At 53.6% G+C, this 17,912-nt stretch overlaps 2 protein-coding genes across 5 annotated transcripts; one reads left to right on the top strand and one right to left on the bottom strand.

Annotated features, from left to right (window-relative positions):
- The first annotated feature begins 93 nt into the window (after positions 1 to 93).
- On the top strand, positions 94 to 5,832 carry AP4M1 (adaptor related protein complex 4 subunit mu 1). Of its 4 annotated transcripts, none has more exons than XM_032255244.1 (15): positions 94 to 315; positions 423 to 511; positions 1,211 to 1,317; positions 1,401 to 1,497; positions 2,105 to 2,215; positions 2,308 to 2,388; positions 2,766 to 2,828; positions 3,528 to 3,594; positions 3,698 to 3,751; positions 3,885 to 3,991; positions 4,093 to 4,187; positions 4,605 to 4,649; positions 4,886 to 4,936; positions 5,057 to 5,168; positions 5,313 to 5,832. In XM_032255244.1, the coding sequence occupies exons 1-15, from the start codon at positions 258 to 260 to the stop codon at positions 5,535 to 5,537; spliced, it is 1,362 nt and encodes a 453-aa protein (XP_032111135.1). In that variant the 5' UTR covers positions 94 to 257; the 3' UTR covers positions 5,538 to 5,832. The 4 variants fall into 4 exon arrangements, with proteins under 4 accessions (XP_032111135.1, XP_032111134.1, XP_032111133.1 ...); XM_032255243.1 differs by having other exon boundaries at positions 3,870 to 3,991; positions 5,313 to 5,830; XM_032255242.1 differs by having other exon boundaries at positions 3,855 to 3,991; positions 5,313 to 5,830.
- Positions 5,724 to 17,889, bottom strand: TAF6 (TATA-box binding protein associated factor 6). The gene is made up of 15 exons (XM_032255240.1): positions 17,193 to 17,889; positions 12,586 to 12,796; positions 12,393 to 12,479; positions 12,112 to 12,265; positions 11,844 to 11,900; positions 11,291 to 11,410; positions 10,593 to 10,738; positions 10,417 to 10,494; positions 10,223 to 10,324; positions 9,384 to 9,566; positions 8,777 to 8,851; positions 8,548 to 8,673; positions 7,011 to 7,184; positions 6,577 to 6,774; positions 5,724 to 6,266 (listed from the first exon to the last, which is right to left on the bottom strand). Exons 2-15 carry the CDS (start codon positions 12,739 to 12,741, stop codon positions 5,886 to 5,888), a joined length of 2,037 nt encoding a protein of 678 aa, XP_032111131.1. The 5' UTR covers positions 12,742 to 12,796; positions 17,193 to 17,889; the 3' UTR covers positions 5,724 to 5,885.
- Between the last annotated feature and the right edge of the window lie 23 nt (positions 17,890 to 17,912).

The following is a 17,912-nucleotide window of genomic DNA, read 5'->3' as shown; positions in this document are numbered from 1 at the left end:
GCCCTCTCCCCGCCTCCAGCTAGGCTCAAGCCAATCACCAGGCGGGTCTGGAATGAGTGACGGGGAGGCGGTGTGGGCGTCGGGAGGGAATCGATGGGCTCTGCTGGGCGGGCGCCGGGTTTCCCGCGGTCCGAGCTGGCGTGGGCGGAGGAGAATCGCTCTTAAAGGGCCAGCGCACGCGTGTTCTTTTGTTCCGGGGCCTCAGGGCGGGACAGGCCCGACTTTCGCCGTCTTCTCGTTTACTCTCCAGAACGGCCATGATTTCCCAGTTCTTCATTCTGTCCTCCAAGGGGGACCCGCTCATCTACAAAGACTGTATCCTAGACCCGCGGGGCTGGGAAGGGGCGGAGGGGCCGGGCGGGAGGGGCTCCCGGGGCCAGCCCGTGTCGCAGGCTTCTTCACTGAGTTCTTCCACCCGTCAGTCCGTGGGGACAGCGGCGGCCGGGATGTGGCCGAGCTCTTCTACCGGAAGCTGACGGGACTGCCAGGAGACGAGTCCCCGGTTGTCATGGTAACCACTGGCGGGAGGCGGGTGGGGAGAGGGGCGCCGGCGGGCCTGGTGGGCGCCGGCTCCCTCCCAGGGCCGATTCCTTGGTAGCTTCCACTTGGGGTGGGATGCATTCTTCCAAATAAAACCAACAAGAGGCCCGGCGCGGTGGCTCATGCCTGTAATCCCAGCACTTTGGGAGGCGGAGGCGGGCGGATCACCTGAGGTCAGGAGTTCGAAACCAGCCTGGCCAACATGGTGAAAGCCCCCCCGCCTCTACTAAAAATACAAAAAAAGTTAGCCAGGAATGGTGGTGGGCGCCTGTAATCCCAGTTACTAGGGAGGCTGAGCCAGGAGACTCGCTTGAACCTGGGAGGCAGAGGTTGCAGTGAGCCGAGATCGCAACACTGCACTCCATCTCGGGCAACAGAGGACTACATCGGGCGGGGGTAGGGGGGTGGGACAAAAAAAACTTACAGTCTATCAGGTGCCAGGAACATACCAGGCCCAGTTTTATGACTCCATTTTCAGCAACTAGGGGTAGATACTGTAATTAACCCCGTTTCCACATTGGGAAGCTGGGTTCAGGGACCAGTCATGTATCTCTCAAAGTCACTGCTACTGTTGACTAGCAAGAGGCATCGGGATCTGAGCTCAGGTCTCCTGGGTTCTGATCACCCCACCTCCCTTTTCCTAATGCTCTTCTACCTGCCTGTGTCTCAGCATCATGAGGGCCGTCATTTCATTCACATCAGACACAGCGGCCTCTATTTGGTGGTCACAACTTCAGAAAACGTTTCTCCCTTCGGCCTCCTAGAACTGCTCTCCAGGTGAGGAGGGCTGAGCTGGCCACCTGGTAGCTAGCGGGGGTCTAAGAGGAGGAGGAAATGCATACTCCCAAGTGTCTCTTCAGGTTGGCCACCCTTCTGGGCGATTACTGTGGCTCTCTGGGTGAGGGGACCATCTCCCGCAACGTGGCTCTGGTCTACGAACTCCTGGATGAAGTGCTGGTGAGAATCAATGATCCCCTTCTGTGCCCCCCCCCAATTCCCCTGGAGATACTTCTGTTCTTCCACTGCCTGATGCTGTGGTTGGGAGGCCAAGTCTACTCCTTTTTTTTTTTTTTATCTTTTAGAGATAGGGTCTTGTTCTGTCACCCAGGCTAGAGTGCAGTGGTGCAATCATAGCTCACTGTAGCCTGGAACTCCTGGGCTCAAGTAATCCTCCTGCCTCAGCCTCCCTTGTGCCCACCTAATTGTTTATTTTTTATGGAGACAGGAGTCTCGCTCTGTCACCCAGGCTGGAGTGCAGTGGCTGGATCTCCGGTCACCGCAACCTCTGCCTCTCGAGTTCAAGTGATTCTTCTGCCTCAGCCTCCTGAGTAGCTGGGACTACAGGCACATGCCACCTGGCTGGCTAATTTTTTGTATTTTTAGTATAAATGGGGTTTCACTATGTTGGTCAGGCTGGTCTGGAACTCCTGACCTCGTGATCCGCCTGCCTTGGCCTCACAAAGTGCTGGGATTACAGGGGTGAGCCACTGCACCCAGCTCCCTCTCCGCCTTTTTTACCCCATCCCCCCACTGACTTATCAGACTGTCCTTCCTTTACCGCTAGGATTATGGCTATGTACAGACCACATCTACGGAGATGCTGAGGAATTTCATCCAGACGGAAGCTGTGGTCAGCAAGCCCTTCAGCCTCTTTGATCTCAGCAGCGTTGGCTTGGTCAGTAGAGAGAAAGAGGAGGGTGAGGAAGGAGAAGGGGTATTGGCTGGGATTGTCAGACCTGCGGATTGATTGCTTTGGATACTTTACAGTTTGGGGCTGAGACACAACAGAGCAAAGTGGCCCCCAGCAGTGCAGCCAGCCGCCCCGTTCTGTCCAGTCGCTCTGACCAGGTGAGGGAGGGATCCATGGGGTCCGACCTTGTGGTTTTGCTGTGGGACCCCGGAGTCCGAGATCTTAGGCTGGGCGCAGTGGCTCATGCCTGTAATCCCAGCATTTGGGGAGGCTGAGGCGGGCAGATCACCTGACATCAGGAGTTTGAGAGCACCCTGGTCAACATGGTGAAACCCCATCTCGACTAAAAATGCAAAAAGTAAAAAAAAAAAAGATCTTGGTATGTCTTCCACCTCCCCTAGTTGTGGGTTTCCCTTCTGGCACTTGTGTCCCCATTCTAGAGCTGTAGCTTTGACCATTCTGTCCTTTCTTTTCGTCTGTCCATTTCAGAACATAGACTGTTCTGCTTCTAACCACCCAAATCTCTCTTTCTCAGAGCCAGAAGAATGAAGTTTTTTTGGATGTGGTTGAGAGATTATCTGTACTGATAGCATCTAATGTAAGTTTGAGTTCCCATCCCTGGAGCTGAGGACAAATGAGATTTGGGACATGTGTTGGGGTGGCTAAGACTCCAACAGTGGCTGGGCACGGTGGCTCATGCTTGTAATCCCAGCGCTTTGGGAGGTGGAGGTGGGAGGATTACTTGGGGCCAGGAATTTGAAACTAGCCTGGGCAACATAACCAGACCCTGTCTCTACAAAAAATACAAATACATTACCCAGGCATGGTAGTGTACACCTGCTCTCCCAGCTACTTGGGAGGCTGAGGCAGGATGATCACTTGAGCCCGGGAGATTGAGGCCTCAGTGAGTCAAGATGGCACTAATGCACTCTAGCCTGGGTGAGAGAGCAAGACGCTGTCTCTTTAAAGAAAGAAGTCAGCATGGTGGCTCATGCCTGTAATCCCAGTACTTTGGGAGGCCGAGGCTGGTGGATCACTTGAGGTCAGGAGTTTGAGACCAGCCTGGCCAACATGGTGAAACTCCATCTCTACTGAAAATACAAAAATTAGCCAAGCGTGGTTGCGGGCACCTGTAATCCCAGCTAGTTGGGAGGCTTCGAGGAGAATCACTTGAACCTGGTAGGCAGAGGTTGCAGTGAGCTAAGATTGTGCCATTGCACTCCAGCCTGGGTGACAGACCAAGAATCTGTCTCAAAAAAAAAAGAAAAACTCCAGCCTTGACCTCTCTGCCTCTAAGGGCTCCCTACTGAAGGTGGACGTGCAGGGAGAGATTCGGCTCAAGAGCTTCCTTCCCAGTGGCTCTGGTGAGGCATCTGCAGGCGGGACCCGGGTTGGGGTTGGGGCAGGTTTCTTGGTGTCTTACACCGTGGAGTTTGCGAGCTCTTCTAATGTTCTTTCCTCTGCTAGAGATGCGCATTGGCTTGACAGAAGAGTTTTGTGTGGGGAAGTCAGAGCTGAGAGGTGAGAAAGGGTCTCTCTCTCCCTGGGGTAGGTCATTGCCACAGAGTTCATGGAGAGAAGTCAGAGACGGATCTTCCCCCTCCTTTCTCCTCTCTCAAAACATGAGTCAGGAGAGAAGTCTCTCTTTTTCCAGGTTATGGGCCAGGAATTCGGGTCGATGAAGTCTCATTTCACAGCTTCGTTAATCTGGACGAGTTTGAGTCTCATCGAATCCTCCGCTTGCAGCCACCTCAGGGCGAGGTCAGGATTGGGGTGGCCTTGTAAATTCCGTCCTCCATGGGGAAGGGGGCAGTGTGGGGTTGAGGAGACGAAACTGACCCTGTTGCTCCCTGGTTTCTCAGCTGACTGTGATGCGGTATCAACTCTCCGACGACCTCCCCTCACCGCTCCCCTTCCGGCTCTTCCCCTCTGTGCAGTGGGACCGAGGCTCAGGCCGGTGAGACCATTTCCTGGGTTCCAGAAGTACCTTGGAGCCCAAGCCAAGATGTGTATGTTCCCAAAACTCACTGCAGAGTGGGGGTGGTGGGAGAGGTGATGAAGTGCAGATTGGAAAAAGGCTTGGGCTGGGCATGGTGGCTCATGTCTGTAATCCCAGCACTTTGGGAGGCTGAGGCGGGAGGATCACTTGAGCTCAGGAGTTCCAGACCAGCCTGGGCAACATAGTGAGAACCAGTCTCTCCGGAAAAAAAAAAAGAAAAAGAAAAAGCTTTGGCTAATGGAGTTGGGCTAGGCTTCAGCTCTTTCCCCTCATTGGGGTATAGCCCACACAGCGCTGTACAGAGGCCCCCAGTGGGGAATGGTGAGATGCCAGTAAGAGATGGCCCGAGTCATGGTGTTTTATTCTCTCATCCAGGCTCCAGGTTTACCTGAAGTTACGATGTGACCTGCCCTTGAAGAGGTAAGAGTGGAGGCTGGTGAGGCCGAGTTCAGCTCTGTGGGATAAGAGACAGGGACAGGACACCTGCTGCTTCTCTCTTCAGATGCACCTGCCAGCCTCAGAATCCGTTTAGGTAGAGGCTGTAGCATTTGGGAAGTGGGGGGCACCTGTGCTGAAATCCCATTGTGACATTGAAGGGGAACAGGACAAGGGACCATGCTTTCCTGGGGCTGACTTTGTTCCTGTCTCCTCTGTAGCCAAGCCCTCAATGTCAGGCTGCACCTCCCCCTGCCTCGAGGGGTGATCAGGTAAGCGTGTGCACCCTGGGAGATAAGGAGGTAGCAAGGTGCAGGGGAGGAGTGAGCTCAGCACAATGGGCCTGCCCAGAGAAGGTGTCAAGCTCAGCACCTTCCCTCTCCAAACTCCAGCCTCTCTCAGGAGCTGAGCAGCCCAGAGCAGAAGGCCGAGCTGGCAGAGGGAGCCCTTCGCTGGGACCTGCCTCGGGTGCAAGGAGGCTCTCAACTCTCAGGCCTTTTCCAGGTATTTGCTGTTGACCCTCCAGCCCCTCTCCTCCCACCTTCACTTGCAGCCCCCACCCTACCCTCCCGAAGCAGTTGCTGCCTGATCCCCCTAGCTTGGTCAGCTTCCTGCCCTCCTTCCTCTCCCTGCCTCTGCCCCTCACAGATGGACGTCCCAAGGCCCCCAGGACTTCCCAGCCATGGGCTCTCCACCTCAGCCCCTCCTCTAGGGCTGGGCCCTGCCAGCCTCTCCTTCGAGCTTCCCCGGCACACGTGCTCCGGCCTCCAGGTCCGCTTCCTCAGGCTGGCCTTCAGGCCCTGCGGCAATGCCAACCCCCACAAGTGGGTGCGACACCTAAGCCACAGCGACGCCTATGTCATTCGGATCTGAGGATCCCCTAATGAGGATACAGTGGCCAAGGCAGCGGTTTGTCCCATGGGAGGAGGACAGTCTTTTCTTTTCCAGCTTCCTAGCCTGTAGACTCTGGGCAGGAAGAGTCCTGAGTCCTGAGAGACCAGGAGGGTGCAATGGGAGCAGCCTTTCCATGGTATATGACGCAGGAAGGACTGCAGTGGATCAGAACTTAGAAACCAAACTTTTATTCTGAGGAACTGGCTGTACAATATCTAAAAAGAAAGTGACATGAAGGAAGCAATGTACAACTTCCTTCCGCCTAGTATGCATGCATGTGTGTACATGTCTGCATGTGTGGGAATCCAGGGGCCAGCAGGTGAAACATCATGGCGCAGGCTGAGGGGAGCTGGAGCTAGGGGGCTGGGAGCCATTCGCTTTTGGAGTCCCTGGAGCTGGAGGGGGACTGTCCCCAGCTTCCTGCTTACCCCCACAGAGGGCACTGCTGCTGAGTGGAGAGGGGGATGATGCCGGGGGAGGAACTGGAGAAGGGTGGGAGGCAGGGCCTCCTTTGCCCTCCCCTGTCGGGGGAAGTGAAACCACAATGTACTTCTGGACGCTCCCAGGACCAGAGGGAGCGGTGCTAGCGGGTGCGGTGGTGGCGGTGGAAACCAGCTTGACGATGGGCTGCACACTGGGGACGGTGGTGGTGACAGGCGAGGTGGTGGTGCAACCTGAGCCAGGGGCTGAGGTGCTGAGAGACAGGACCTGGGCAGAAAGGAAAGGCAGGGCCACTTGCCCTGTGTCCTCCCGGCCCCCCAGAGGCCTGGCAGGGACACTTCACTTGCTCCCTGTCTGAACGAGTTGTTCCTGTAGTTGACCCTGTAGACACTGGCAGGAGGCCTTGCTCATGCAGGGCAGCTACGGCCCTGCAGGACCCTGATGGGCGCCTCTTCCAGCTCCTGACTTTGCGCCCGGAGGGGACTATGCTCTACTCCGGGGCCTCCCCAGGGTGCTCTGAGTTGACCCAGGCTCTCCAGATGCTCCCCCCATCCCCGTCCCACACATCTCTGCATACCTGCTGGGTGGATGGGGCACTGGAGGACGATGACATTACAATAAACTTGGTTGGAGGAGGGGAAGGCTGTGGTGGTGCAGCCGCTCGTGCAGACACCAGTGTCTGGACAGGAAGTGCGATGGAGCCAGGAACCTTCAGCAAGCCAGGGGTGCGAGGACCAGGCTGCGGGGCCTGCGAGAGTGTCAGCGTGGGCCGGGGCTGCAGGGAGAAGAAGAAAGGGGGAAATGGGAGTATCTCCTAAGGAGAGTCTGAAAAGAAACACCTGGGCTCCCCTTCCTCTTCCTCAGTGGCTCTCACTGGGGCTGGGGCATCCTCACTTGGGCCTGGTCACCCCGAGACTGCTGACTCAGGGCCCACATGGCCGTGTGTGAGTGCCTGTCCCACACCGGAGTCCTCTGCTTCCTCCTATCCCTCCTCCCCAACTGGCCACGGACCTGTGTGATGGTCAGAGTGGTCCTGTTGACCTGCTGAGCCTGCAGAGCAGCCTGGGCCCGAGCCTTGACCACGTGGGAGCAGAGGAGGGGCCCAAGGGACCCAAATTCTGCCCGATAGGCGTCCTGATTGTCAGGCGGTGGGCGCAGCTTTGCCAGAACAGGTGCACAGTGTTTCTGCAGACAGAAGAAAAGCCATGTAGACGGAGGGCTGGTGGCACTGTGAAAAGAGCCTTGGGGTTGGGGCAAAAAAGGACATTGCTTATAAACTCAGTGCCCTGCTGGAAGCCACACTATGATGAGCTATTAGTGTGTGTATGGAACACTGGGCATTCTCATAAGAAAACAGAGGCACAGGGCCAAGTGCAATGTCTGATGCCTGTATCCCAGCACATTGGGAGGCCTAGGCAGGCAATCACTTGAGGTCAGGAGTTTGAGACCAGCCTGGCCAACATGGAGAAACTGTCTCTAGTAAAAATACAAAAATTAGCGAGGCGTGGTTGTACACACCTGTAGTCCCAACTACAGGGGAGGCTGAGGTAGTAGAACACTTGAACCCAGGAGGTAGAGGTTGCAGTGAGCAGAGATTGCATCTCTGCATTCCAGCCTGGATGACAGTGAGACTCGGGGAAAAAAAAAAGAATGACTGGGCATGGTGGCTCACGCCTGTAATCCCAGCACTTTGGGGGACTGAGGCAAATGGATCACCTGAGGTCAGGAGTTTGAGACCAGCCTAGCCAACACGGTGAAACCCCGTCTCTACTGAAAATACAAAAAATTAGCCAGGTGTGGTGGTGTGTGCCTACAGTCCCTGCTACTCAGGAGGCTGAGGCATGAGAATCACTTGAACCTGGGAGGCGGAGGTTTCAGTGAGCCTGAGACTGTGCCACTGCACTCCAGCCTGGGTGACAGAGTGAGACTACATCTCAAGAAAGAGCAAAAAAATGAAAACATAGGCACTAATGTGTGAATGAACTTGCTGAATACCTGGGCGATCTCTACAAGATAGTTAATTGAGAGAGCATTTGCCTTATACAGAGACCACACAGCGATGCAGAAGCATTGGGGGCAGTACGGTCTAAATGTCACAGGCCGAGAGTGAAGAACCTTTCTTTTTTGGGGGGTGGCGGTCTCCCTTTGTAACCCAGGCTGGAGTGGAGTGGCACAATCATAGCTCACTGCCACCTTGAATTCCTGGGGTTGAGCGATCCTCCAACCTTGGCCTCCCAAGTAGCTGGGACCGCAGGCACATGTCACCACTTCCAGCTAACTTTTTGGCTTTTGTATGCAGGGTCTCACTGTGTTGCCCTGGCTGGCCTCATACTGCTCAGCTCCCAGAGTGCTGGGATTACAGGCAGGAGCCATCACGCCCAGCCCCCTCATTTCTTACTCAGCCTGAGCCTCAGTCTTTCCATCTGTAAAATAGTATCAGACTCCAGTGTGCTCTAAAAACATGAGGCAAAGACTGGAGTAGGTGAATAAAATATGCCATATGGTTGCTGAACACCGCCTGTGTCTCGGGGACAGGGGCTCTGGTCACCAGTAGGAGACTCTGCACATGGTCAGCTCCAATCCGGTCGATGTTGCTCAGCACAGGGCCATCCAGGACGCTGCGAATCCGCTCCCCTTCCTGTTGCAGCCGGGGCAGAATCAGAGTCTTGATGACCTGTTGGAAGGGAAGGGGAAAAGCCAACACCAGGGGGGTCACCAGGGGTCTCTCAGGTGGGGACATGGTTTCCTCCCCCATTTCTTCCTCCCAGAGGCCTAACATCATGTCCCAGCTCGGCCAGGCCTGCGATGGAGCCATAACGAGTTGTCCAGGGCGTCTTCTCATCCACCCAGCTCTGTAAGGGGAAGGAAATAAACTCACATGAAGGGGCCTGAAAGGCTGATTGTTAGAGACCCCAGTCTTTCATAGACACTTTCCTTGTAAATCATTAGACATTACAATGAGGCCGGGCGAGGCAGCTCACGCCTGTAATCCCAAGACTCTGGGAGGCCGAGGCAGGCAATTACTAGAGGTCAGGAGTTTGAGACCAGCCTGGCCATCACGGTGAAACCCCATCTTTATAAAAATACAAAAATTAGCCAGTTGTGGTGGGAGCCTATAATCTCAAGTACTAGGGAGGCTGAAGCAGGAGAACTGTTTGAACCCCAGTAGAAAGGTAAAGTGAGTAGAGATCACACCATTGCACTCCAGCCTGGGCAACAGAGAGAGACTCTGTCTTAAAAACAAAGGCATTACAAGTCCCTTGGACCCCCCCCAAGTTCCAAGTTCCAGTCCCCCTTTCCTCTGCCTCTTGTTTCCAGTGCCACTGTCCCCAGCCAGAAGTGGCCAGTGATGAAACAAATGACACTCAAGTTATCCTGGCTCACCTTGGTGAAGGTTTTGGTGATCCGGGACTGGATGTTGTTAGTGGTTGTACTAAAATGCTTGCAGATCTGGGCCACCAGGCGGGCAGCAAAGTCTCGGAGTGCCCAGTGATTGTCCACATCTGGTCGCAGGCATAGTTGTCTGCTCACGATGCAGGTCATCACAGCTGGAATCAGCTCATGGACCTAAGGGAGAAGTGGGGGGCAGCTAATTCTGGTTTTCTTGTGTGTGTGTGAGACAAGGTCTCGCTCTGTCACTGACTGGAGTGAAGGGGCACAATCACTGCTCACTGCAGCTTCAACCTCCTGGGCTCAAACAATCCTCCCATCTCAGCCTCCCAGGTAGCTGAGACCAGAGGTGTGCACCACCATGCCTGGTTAATTTTGTTTTTATTTTTAAGATGGAGTTTTACTTTTGTTGCCCAGGCTGGAGTACAGTGGCACCATCTTGGCTCACCACAACCTCCACCTCCTGGATTCAACTGATTCAGCTTGAGCCTCCCAGGTAGCTGTGATTATAGGCATGCACCACCATGCCCGGCTAATTTCGTGGTTAGGCTGGTCTCCAACTCCCGACCTCAGGTGATCCACCTGCCCCAGCCTCCCAAAGTGCTGGGATTACAGGCGTGAGCCACTGTGCCTGGCTATTTATTTTTTTGTAAAGACAGTAGTCTCACTACATTGCCCAAGCTGTCCTCAAACTCCTGATTTCAAGTGATCCTCCCACCTCGGCCTCCCAAAGTTGCTGGGATTCCAGGCCTGAGCCACCACTGACCACTGGCTTCTTGTTGTGGCAGCAGGGTCCCTGGTCCCTGGAAGGGTGGGTGGGCAGGACCACTCACATATTTTTCTAGATACAGCGTGGGGTTGTCCATCAGCGCCTTCACCATACGCATCAGGTAGATGAGCAGGGCCAGGTTGTTCTGAACCACATTCACACGGACCTGTGGGAGGGAGGAGTGCTGGGCATGGGGCAGGGAGACCCTCACAAGGGCTTCCACTGCTATCCCTTCACCACGGAACCTCGTGCTCTCACCCCCTCCGAGATGAAAGTACTAAACCGTGGCAGCATCTGATAGAGCCCGGGGTCCGTGGCAATGCTCTGCAGGGCTTCCTGTGGGAGAAGGGAAGCCAGTGAGGTAAAGGTGGCTTGCAGTTCATAGGACCCCCGGAAGAAGTCTTGGGGCCAGGGCAGGCTGGTGGGGCCCTTACCGCCCTCTTGGCCTCGCAGGAGCCCACGCAGGCCTCAGTTATCTCCTTGTAGTACAGCTGCTGCTCCACAGACAGCTCATGGATGCTCCGGGGCTTCAGTCGCAAGGGGCCCCCCTCCAGCAAGGGTGGTGCCTTCTTCTCTTTCCCTGTGTGATTGGAGAGGTAAGTCTGACAAAGAAAGCTTCAGAAACCTCAGTAACAGATGAACCTTAACCCTCCTCCTCCCCTGAGACCCAGGAGATGCAGCTTCCTCTCAGGCTTCCTGATCCTTTCTGGGGCTCTCTGGCCCTGACCTCAGCCACTTCACCAATGGCCACATGGAGGCCGGGCGTGGTGGCTCACATCTGTAATCCCAGTGCTTTGGGAGGCCAAGGCGGGGGGATCACAAGAGGCTGAGTTTGAGACCAGCCTGGTCAACATAGCAAAACCCTGTCTCTACTAAAAAAAAAAAAAATTACAAAAATTAGCAGGGCATGGTGGCGGGCACCTGTAATCCCAGCTATTTAGGAGGCTGAGGCAGGAGAATTGCTTGAACCCAGGGGGTGGAGGTTGCAGTGAGCTGAGATTGTGTCACTGTACTCTAGCCTGGGTGACCGAGTGAGACTCTATCTCAAAAACAAAAACAAAAAAGAAAATAAAACAAACGGCTATGTGGCTTTGGGCAAGAGTCCAGAGAGGCCTGACCTAGGAGGACTGACCTTTGCTGTCGGCTGCGGCGGCCCCTTGACCTTTGCCTTTCAGGGGTCCGTCTTCCTCTTGGCCTGGCTTGGCTGACTTTAAGGGTTCTGTGGCTTCAGCCTTCTGTTGCTCTTTGGGAGCTGGTGGGAAAGCAGGCACAGTGGGAGGGGTGATGAGAGTGGCAGGAAAACTAAAAGGTGGGAGAAGGCTGGGTGCAGTGGCTCACACCTATAATCCCAGCACTTTGGGAGGCCGAGGCAGGCAGATCACCTTAGCTCAGGAGTTCAAGACCAGCCTGGTCAACATGGTGAAATCCCATCTCTACTAAAATTACAAAAAACTAGCCAGGTGTGCTGGTGTGTGACCATAGTCCCAGCTACTCGGGAGGCTGAGACACAACAATCACTTGAACCCGGGAGGCAGAGGTTGCAGTGAGCCGAGACTGTTGCACCATTGCACTCCAGCACTCCAACATTGGCGACAGAGTGAAACCCCATCACACACACACACACAAAGGTGGGAGGAAGGGGAAAGAGACCAGATACCCACAGGGTGGGGCATGAAGAGGGTTACCTGGGGGTGGGTTCTCAGGGATAGCTGGCTGGCAGCCCTCGATGCTAAGCCAATGAGCTGTAAGGAAGGCAGGTGTCAAGGTGAATTGCCACACATGGACCCTGGGGAGTTGCTCCATGCTATGGAAGGTGTGTTTCCACTCCTGCTCCCCTTGCAGCTCACCCAGGATCTCACACTGAGGTTTTTTTCTATTGTGAGACTCCTCACACCCACACACATCTGTCCGCCTTTCCCTCCTCCCTGCCACCCTCCTCTCCCCTCCTTCAACCTTTGAGGCAGACATCCAGGGGCACCCGGGGCAGAGGGGTATTGATGATGTCGCTCAGATCAACCTCCTTCTCCTCATAGAAGTAAAGCTCCCGGCCCCCACCAGAGGCGAAGCGGAAAGGAATGAACTCCTGGGCATGGAAGCCATAGAGTGGCTGTGGCAGGAAAGAGGGGCATGCATGAGAAGGGAGCTGGAGGAGACCTGGCTGAAGGATGGCGTCTCACCCTGGTCTCCACTGCCCCTTCCCCATCACTCGCCCCCTGCCTGTCTCCCCCAATCACCTCAACATTCTTTAGCTTCAAGGCATAGTCAATGTCACTGGTGGTGAGCTTCTGCCGCTTCCCCATGTGCATGAACTTCAACGCATCCTGGGATGGGTGAGAGAACAGATGTCAGCCCAAGACCCTAAAGAAGGAAGGGGCCCCGGGCGACATCCTGGACCCGATGTGGAGCTAGAGAGAAGGGCCAGGTCACCTGTGCAATCTCTTTGATGCGGTAGCTGACCTCATCCGTCAGCAGCTGACAGGTCTCCTCCTGAATCTGGGCGATGCCCATGGATTCAGCCACCACCTTCATGGACTCTGAGGGCAGCACAGTGTTGCTAAGCTTCAGCTTCTTCTCCTCAGCCATTCTGGAGCCTTTTCCTCCCCAGCAGGATGAAGTCCTTGGTGGAGAGAGGGAGACCCTGGCAGAGGGATGGGGCAGGCAGAAGAAAAAGAAATGTGAAGCATGAGAAGAGGACCAAAAAAGGGAAGACAGTGGAGACAGGAAGGAACTCAGGATGACTTCCATCCATCCCCACATGAGTCAGCCCTGAGGTGTAACAGAGAAGGAAATCTGGGCTAGGGCCAGACGTGGTGGCTCATGTCTGTAATCCCACCAGCCAGCACTTTGGGAGGCCAGATCACTTGAGGTCAGAAATTCAAGACCAGCCTGGTCAACATGGTGAAACCCCATCTCTACTAAAACTACAAAAATTAGCCAGGCATGGTAGCGCACACCTGTAATCCCAGCTACTAGGGAGGCTGAGGCAGGAGAATCACTTGAACCCAGAGGGCAGAGGTTGCAGTGAGCCGAGATCGCACGACTGCACTCCAGCCAGGGTGACAGAGAGAAACTCCATCTCAAAAAAAGAAAAAAAAAAAGTCTGGGCTGGCCTAGTGGCTCATGCCTGCAATTCCAACACTTTGGGAGCCTAAGGTAGGAGGATTGAGTGAGCCCAGCAGTTCGCGACCAGCCTGGGAGATATAGTGAGACCTCATCTCTACAAAAAGTACAAAAATTAGCTGGGCATGCAGGCATAAAGCTATAGTTCTAGTTACTCAGGAGGCAGACGTTGGAGGACTGATTGAACCCAGAAGTTCCCAGGATCAAGCAATGCTCACACGTCAGCTTCCCAAGTAGCTAGGACTATAGATGTGTACGAACAGCACAGCTAATTTTTTTTGGTGGGGGGTGCAGAGGCAGTCTCACTATGTTGCCCAGGCTGGTCTTGAACTGCTGGCCTCATGCAATCCTCCTGCTTTGGCCTCCCAAAGTGCTGGGATTACAGGCCTGAGTCACCGGGCCCAGCCCAGATTTCTATCTTTTTCTGTTACACCTCAAGGCTTCAATCCCAGCACTTTGAAGTCTTGGGCTCAAGGGATCTTCCAGCTTTGGCTTCTCAAAGTGTTGGAATTAGAGGCATGAGCTGAATTGCCTGGCCCAGCCTTGGCTTTCCTTATCTGCACAGCAATGCCATCCATCCAGGCACTCGTTCTTTAAGCCTTCACATCAAATCCACCAGGTGGTGGCTCAGGCCTGTAATGCCAGAACTTTGGGAGGCTGAGGTGGGCAGATCACTTGAGGTCAGGAGTTCAAGACCAGCCTGGCCAACATGGAGAACCCCTGTCTCTACTAAAAATAGAAAAATTAGCCAGGTATGGTGGTGCGTGCCTGTAATCCCAGCTACTCAGGAGGCTGAGGCAGGAGAATCACTTGACCTTGGGGGATGGAGGCTGTGGTGAGTTGAGATTGTGCCATTGTGTTACAGCCTCGGCGACAGAGACACTTCATCTCCAAAAATATATAAGATAAAAAAATAAATCCACCCAGTAGTCCAACCTGACTGTCCTGCTCTCACTGCTTGGCCCAGGTCACCATCATCTATCCCCTGGTAACTCTAATCCCCTGGTAACATCCAGACAAGGTCCACTGATGTCTACCCTTGCCTCTCTCTACATCTGTTCCTAACTTTGCAGCCAAAATGCTAATGTCAAACTGTAAAGCAGATTGTCATTTCTTTGCTCAAACACTTATAATGGCTTTCCACTTGCCACAGAGTAAAACCTGAAATCTTTATAATGGCCAGGCGTGGTGGCTCAGCTCATGCCTGTAATCTCTGCATTTTGGGAGGCTGAGCTGGTAAGACTGCTTGGGCTTAGGAATTCCTGACCAGCGTCGTCAACATAATAAACCCCGTCTGAGGCTGGGCACAGTGGCTCACGCCTGTAATCCTAGCACTTTGGGAGGCCAGGAGTTCAGGACCAGCCTGGCCAACATGGTAAAACCTATCTCTACTAAAAATACAAAAATTAGACGGGTATGGTGGTGGGCGCCTGTTATTGCAGCTACTCGGGAGGCTGAGGCAGGAGAATCACTTGAACCCGAGAGGCAGAGGTTGCAGTGAGCAAAGATCGTGTCACTGTACTCCAGCCTGGGTGACAGAGCAAGACTGCTTCTCAAAAAAAAAAAAAAAAAAAAAAAAGACAAAAGACAAAATCCTTTTAATGTCCTACAAAGCCCTTCAAAATTTGCCTTCTCCCCATTACATCTCTGACTGCCTTTCCTTCTTTCTTCCACTTTGATCCAGACACATATTCCTTCAGGCTGCTCCTTAAACTTGCCAGGCATGCTCTTGTCTAATAGCCTTTACTCCATTCCCTCTGCCTGGAATGTTCTTCCAGAATGCCTGATTGCCTGCCTACCCTGACCACCCTATTTAACTCTGTACTCTGCCCTCAGAGTGGGGGCAGCCCACTTTTTCTTTTCTTTTCGTTTTTTTAATGAATGCCACTTTTTCTTTTCTATAGCATTTAACATCTGGGTCGGGTGCAGTGGCTCACGCCTGTAATCCCAACACTTTGAAAGCCCGAGGCGGGCAGATCACAAGGTTGAGAGATTGACACCATCCTGGCCAACATGGTGAAACCCTGTCTCTACTAAAAATACAAAAATTAGCTGGGCATGGTGGCATGCGCCTATAGTCCCAGATACTTGGGAGGCTGAGGCAGGAGAATATCTTGAACCCAGGAGGCAGAGGTTGCAGTGAGCCGAGATCACGTCACTGTACTCCAGCCTGGCGACAGAGTAAGACTCAGTCTCAAAAAAACAAAAAAAACCTTCTAATTAATTGTATCATTTCTTATTGTTTATTACCCCCACCACATACCATACAGACAGGGCTCTTTATTTGCTTTTTATTTTTTTTGAGATGGAATTCACTCTTGTTGCCCAGGCTGGAGCGCAATGGCATGATCTTGGCTCACTGCAACCTCTGCCTTCCGGGTTCAAGCAATTCTCCTGCCTCAGCCTCCCAAGTAGCTGGTATTACAGGCATGCGCCAGCACAGCAGGCTAATTTTCGTTTTTTTGTTTTTTTTTTTCGAGACAGAGTCTTGCTCTGTTGCCAGGCGCCGAGTTGGAGTGCAGTGGCACAATCTCGGCTCACTGCAACCTCCCCCTCCTGGGTTCAAGCAATTCTCCTGCCTCAGCCTCCCGAGTAGCTGGGACTACAGGCACGTGCCACCATGCCCAGCTAATTTTTGTATTTTTTTTAGTATAGACGGGGTTTCACCATGTTGGCCAGGATGGTCTTCATCTCTGGACCTTGTGATCTGCCCACCTCGGCCTCCCAAAGTGCTGGGATTACAGGCGTGAGCCACCGCGCTCGGCCTAATTTTCGTATTTTTAGTATAGATGGGGTTTCGCCATGTTCCTCAGGCTGGTCTCAAACTCCTGACCTCAGATGATCCTCCTGCCTCTGCCTCCCAAAGTGCTGGGATTACAGGCATGAGCCACCATGCCCAGCTGACAGGGCTCTTTATTATGTTCACTAATGTATTCCAGGAGCCCAGCCTGGGACATCATAAATATTTGTTAAGTAGATGAATTAGTTGTTAGATTTAGAGATGTTGGTACTCGGTAACTACTAGTTATCACTGTTATTAAGATAATAGGTCACAGGCCCAAACTTTAAGCCTACACTGTAGTTAAAAGCAAAGTAGACCAGATGCAGTGGCTCACGCCTCTAATTTGGGAGGCCGAGGTGGGAAGATCACCAGAAGTCAGGAGTCGGAGACCACCCGGGTCAACGTGGCAAAACCTGTTTTTTGTAAAAACACAAAAATTAGCAGAACACGGGGGTGGCCACCTGTAGTCCCAGCTACTTGGGAGGCTGAGGTGGGAGAACTGCTTGAACCCAGGAGACGGAGGTTGCAGTGAGCCGAGATCATGTCACTGCACTCCAGCCTGGGCGACTGAGGGAGACTCCGTCTTAAAAAAAAACAAAACAAAACAAAACAAAACAAAAAAAAACAAAGTGGAGCCAAGCGAGGTAGCTCACTCCAATAATCCCAGCACTATGGGAGACAAAGGTAGGTGGATCACTTGAGGCTAGGGGTTTAAGACAGCTTGCTCAACATAGTGAGACTCCCATCTCTGCACAAAAATTAAAAAATTAGCCTGGCGTGGTGGACCTGTCATCCCAGCTACTTAGGAGGCTGAGGTGGGAGGATCAATTGAGCCCAGGAGTTCCAGGCTGCAGTGAGCCAAGATGGTGCCACAGCACAGCAGCGTGGGCAACAGACAGAAACCCTGTCTCAAAAAAAAAAAAAAAAAGGTAAAGTGGCACACTGGAGCTGGACATTAGGAAGATTAACATCAATACTGTTCAGGAATAGTACAGGTGGTAGGGTGGGGCTGTGCTGGAAGGATGGGAAGAGGGAGGCCAAAGAAGAAATTGGTTCTTTTCAAACCATCCCTCGTCTCCTCCCCAACTTTTTAAAGTCTTATCTATAGGGAACACAATTATTCGAGACATACTCTGTGCCTGGTGCCGCGTTTACAAGAGGCGGTCGTGTCCCACTTCCCTGGCGAACTCTTACGAATCCTTCAATACCCGGCGGTACCCTCTGTCAGTAAAGGCTCATAAAACACGCTACAGTCACAGGATCTCCTCAGATCAGTGGAGGCGGCAGGAAGGCGTCCCAGGGGAGGATTAACTTGAGCGGGATCCCAGCAGAGAAGCAGGTCGAAAATCCCTGGGGAGCACGAAAGGAGGCTCAGAGAGCCCACCTCATCTCCTGCAACATCTCTCCAATGCAGACACACACACGGGGTCCCCACGAGCACGGACACACAACCAACCGTCTTCTTTCTAGTCCCCACAAGGGACCTTCAAAGGGTCTCCTCCAGTGTACCACTCAGACCCGCCCCCGCCAACCGAACGCGGGGAGCAGGAAAACTCCGGCAGCCGCCGAAACGCCGCTCACCCGGCGCTCGGCGCCATCTTGGCCCCGCCCCCTCCTGGGAGCAGGTCCTGGCAGAACGGAAGTGCAAGTCACTACCCCGTCCCGGTGCCAGAATACGTCCTCTGGACTCACGGAATGAAATTATATTTTAAAATTTTGTTTAAAATATCTACATATAGAAGCATTCCCTCTTGGTTGAATTACTGCAAATTATTCCTTCACTACCCGGCTGCCAGGACCTTCAAGAGGCGCCACAAAACGGAGGCGGGGAAACTTAGAGCAATGAGGCCCC

The sequence above is a fragment of the Sapajus apella genome, unplaced genomic scaffold (genome assembly GCF_009761245.1).
Source record: "Sapajus apella isolate SASKATOON/1434 unplaced genomic scaffold, GSC_monkey_1.0 scaffold88, whole genome shotgun sequence".
In the NCBI taxonomy this organism is placed as follows: Eukaryota; Metazoa; Chordata; class Mammalia; order Primates; family Cebidae; genus Sapajus; species Sapajus apella.
Note: the sequence above shows the minus strand (reverse complement) of the source record. Positions and strands in the feature narration are given on the sequence as shown.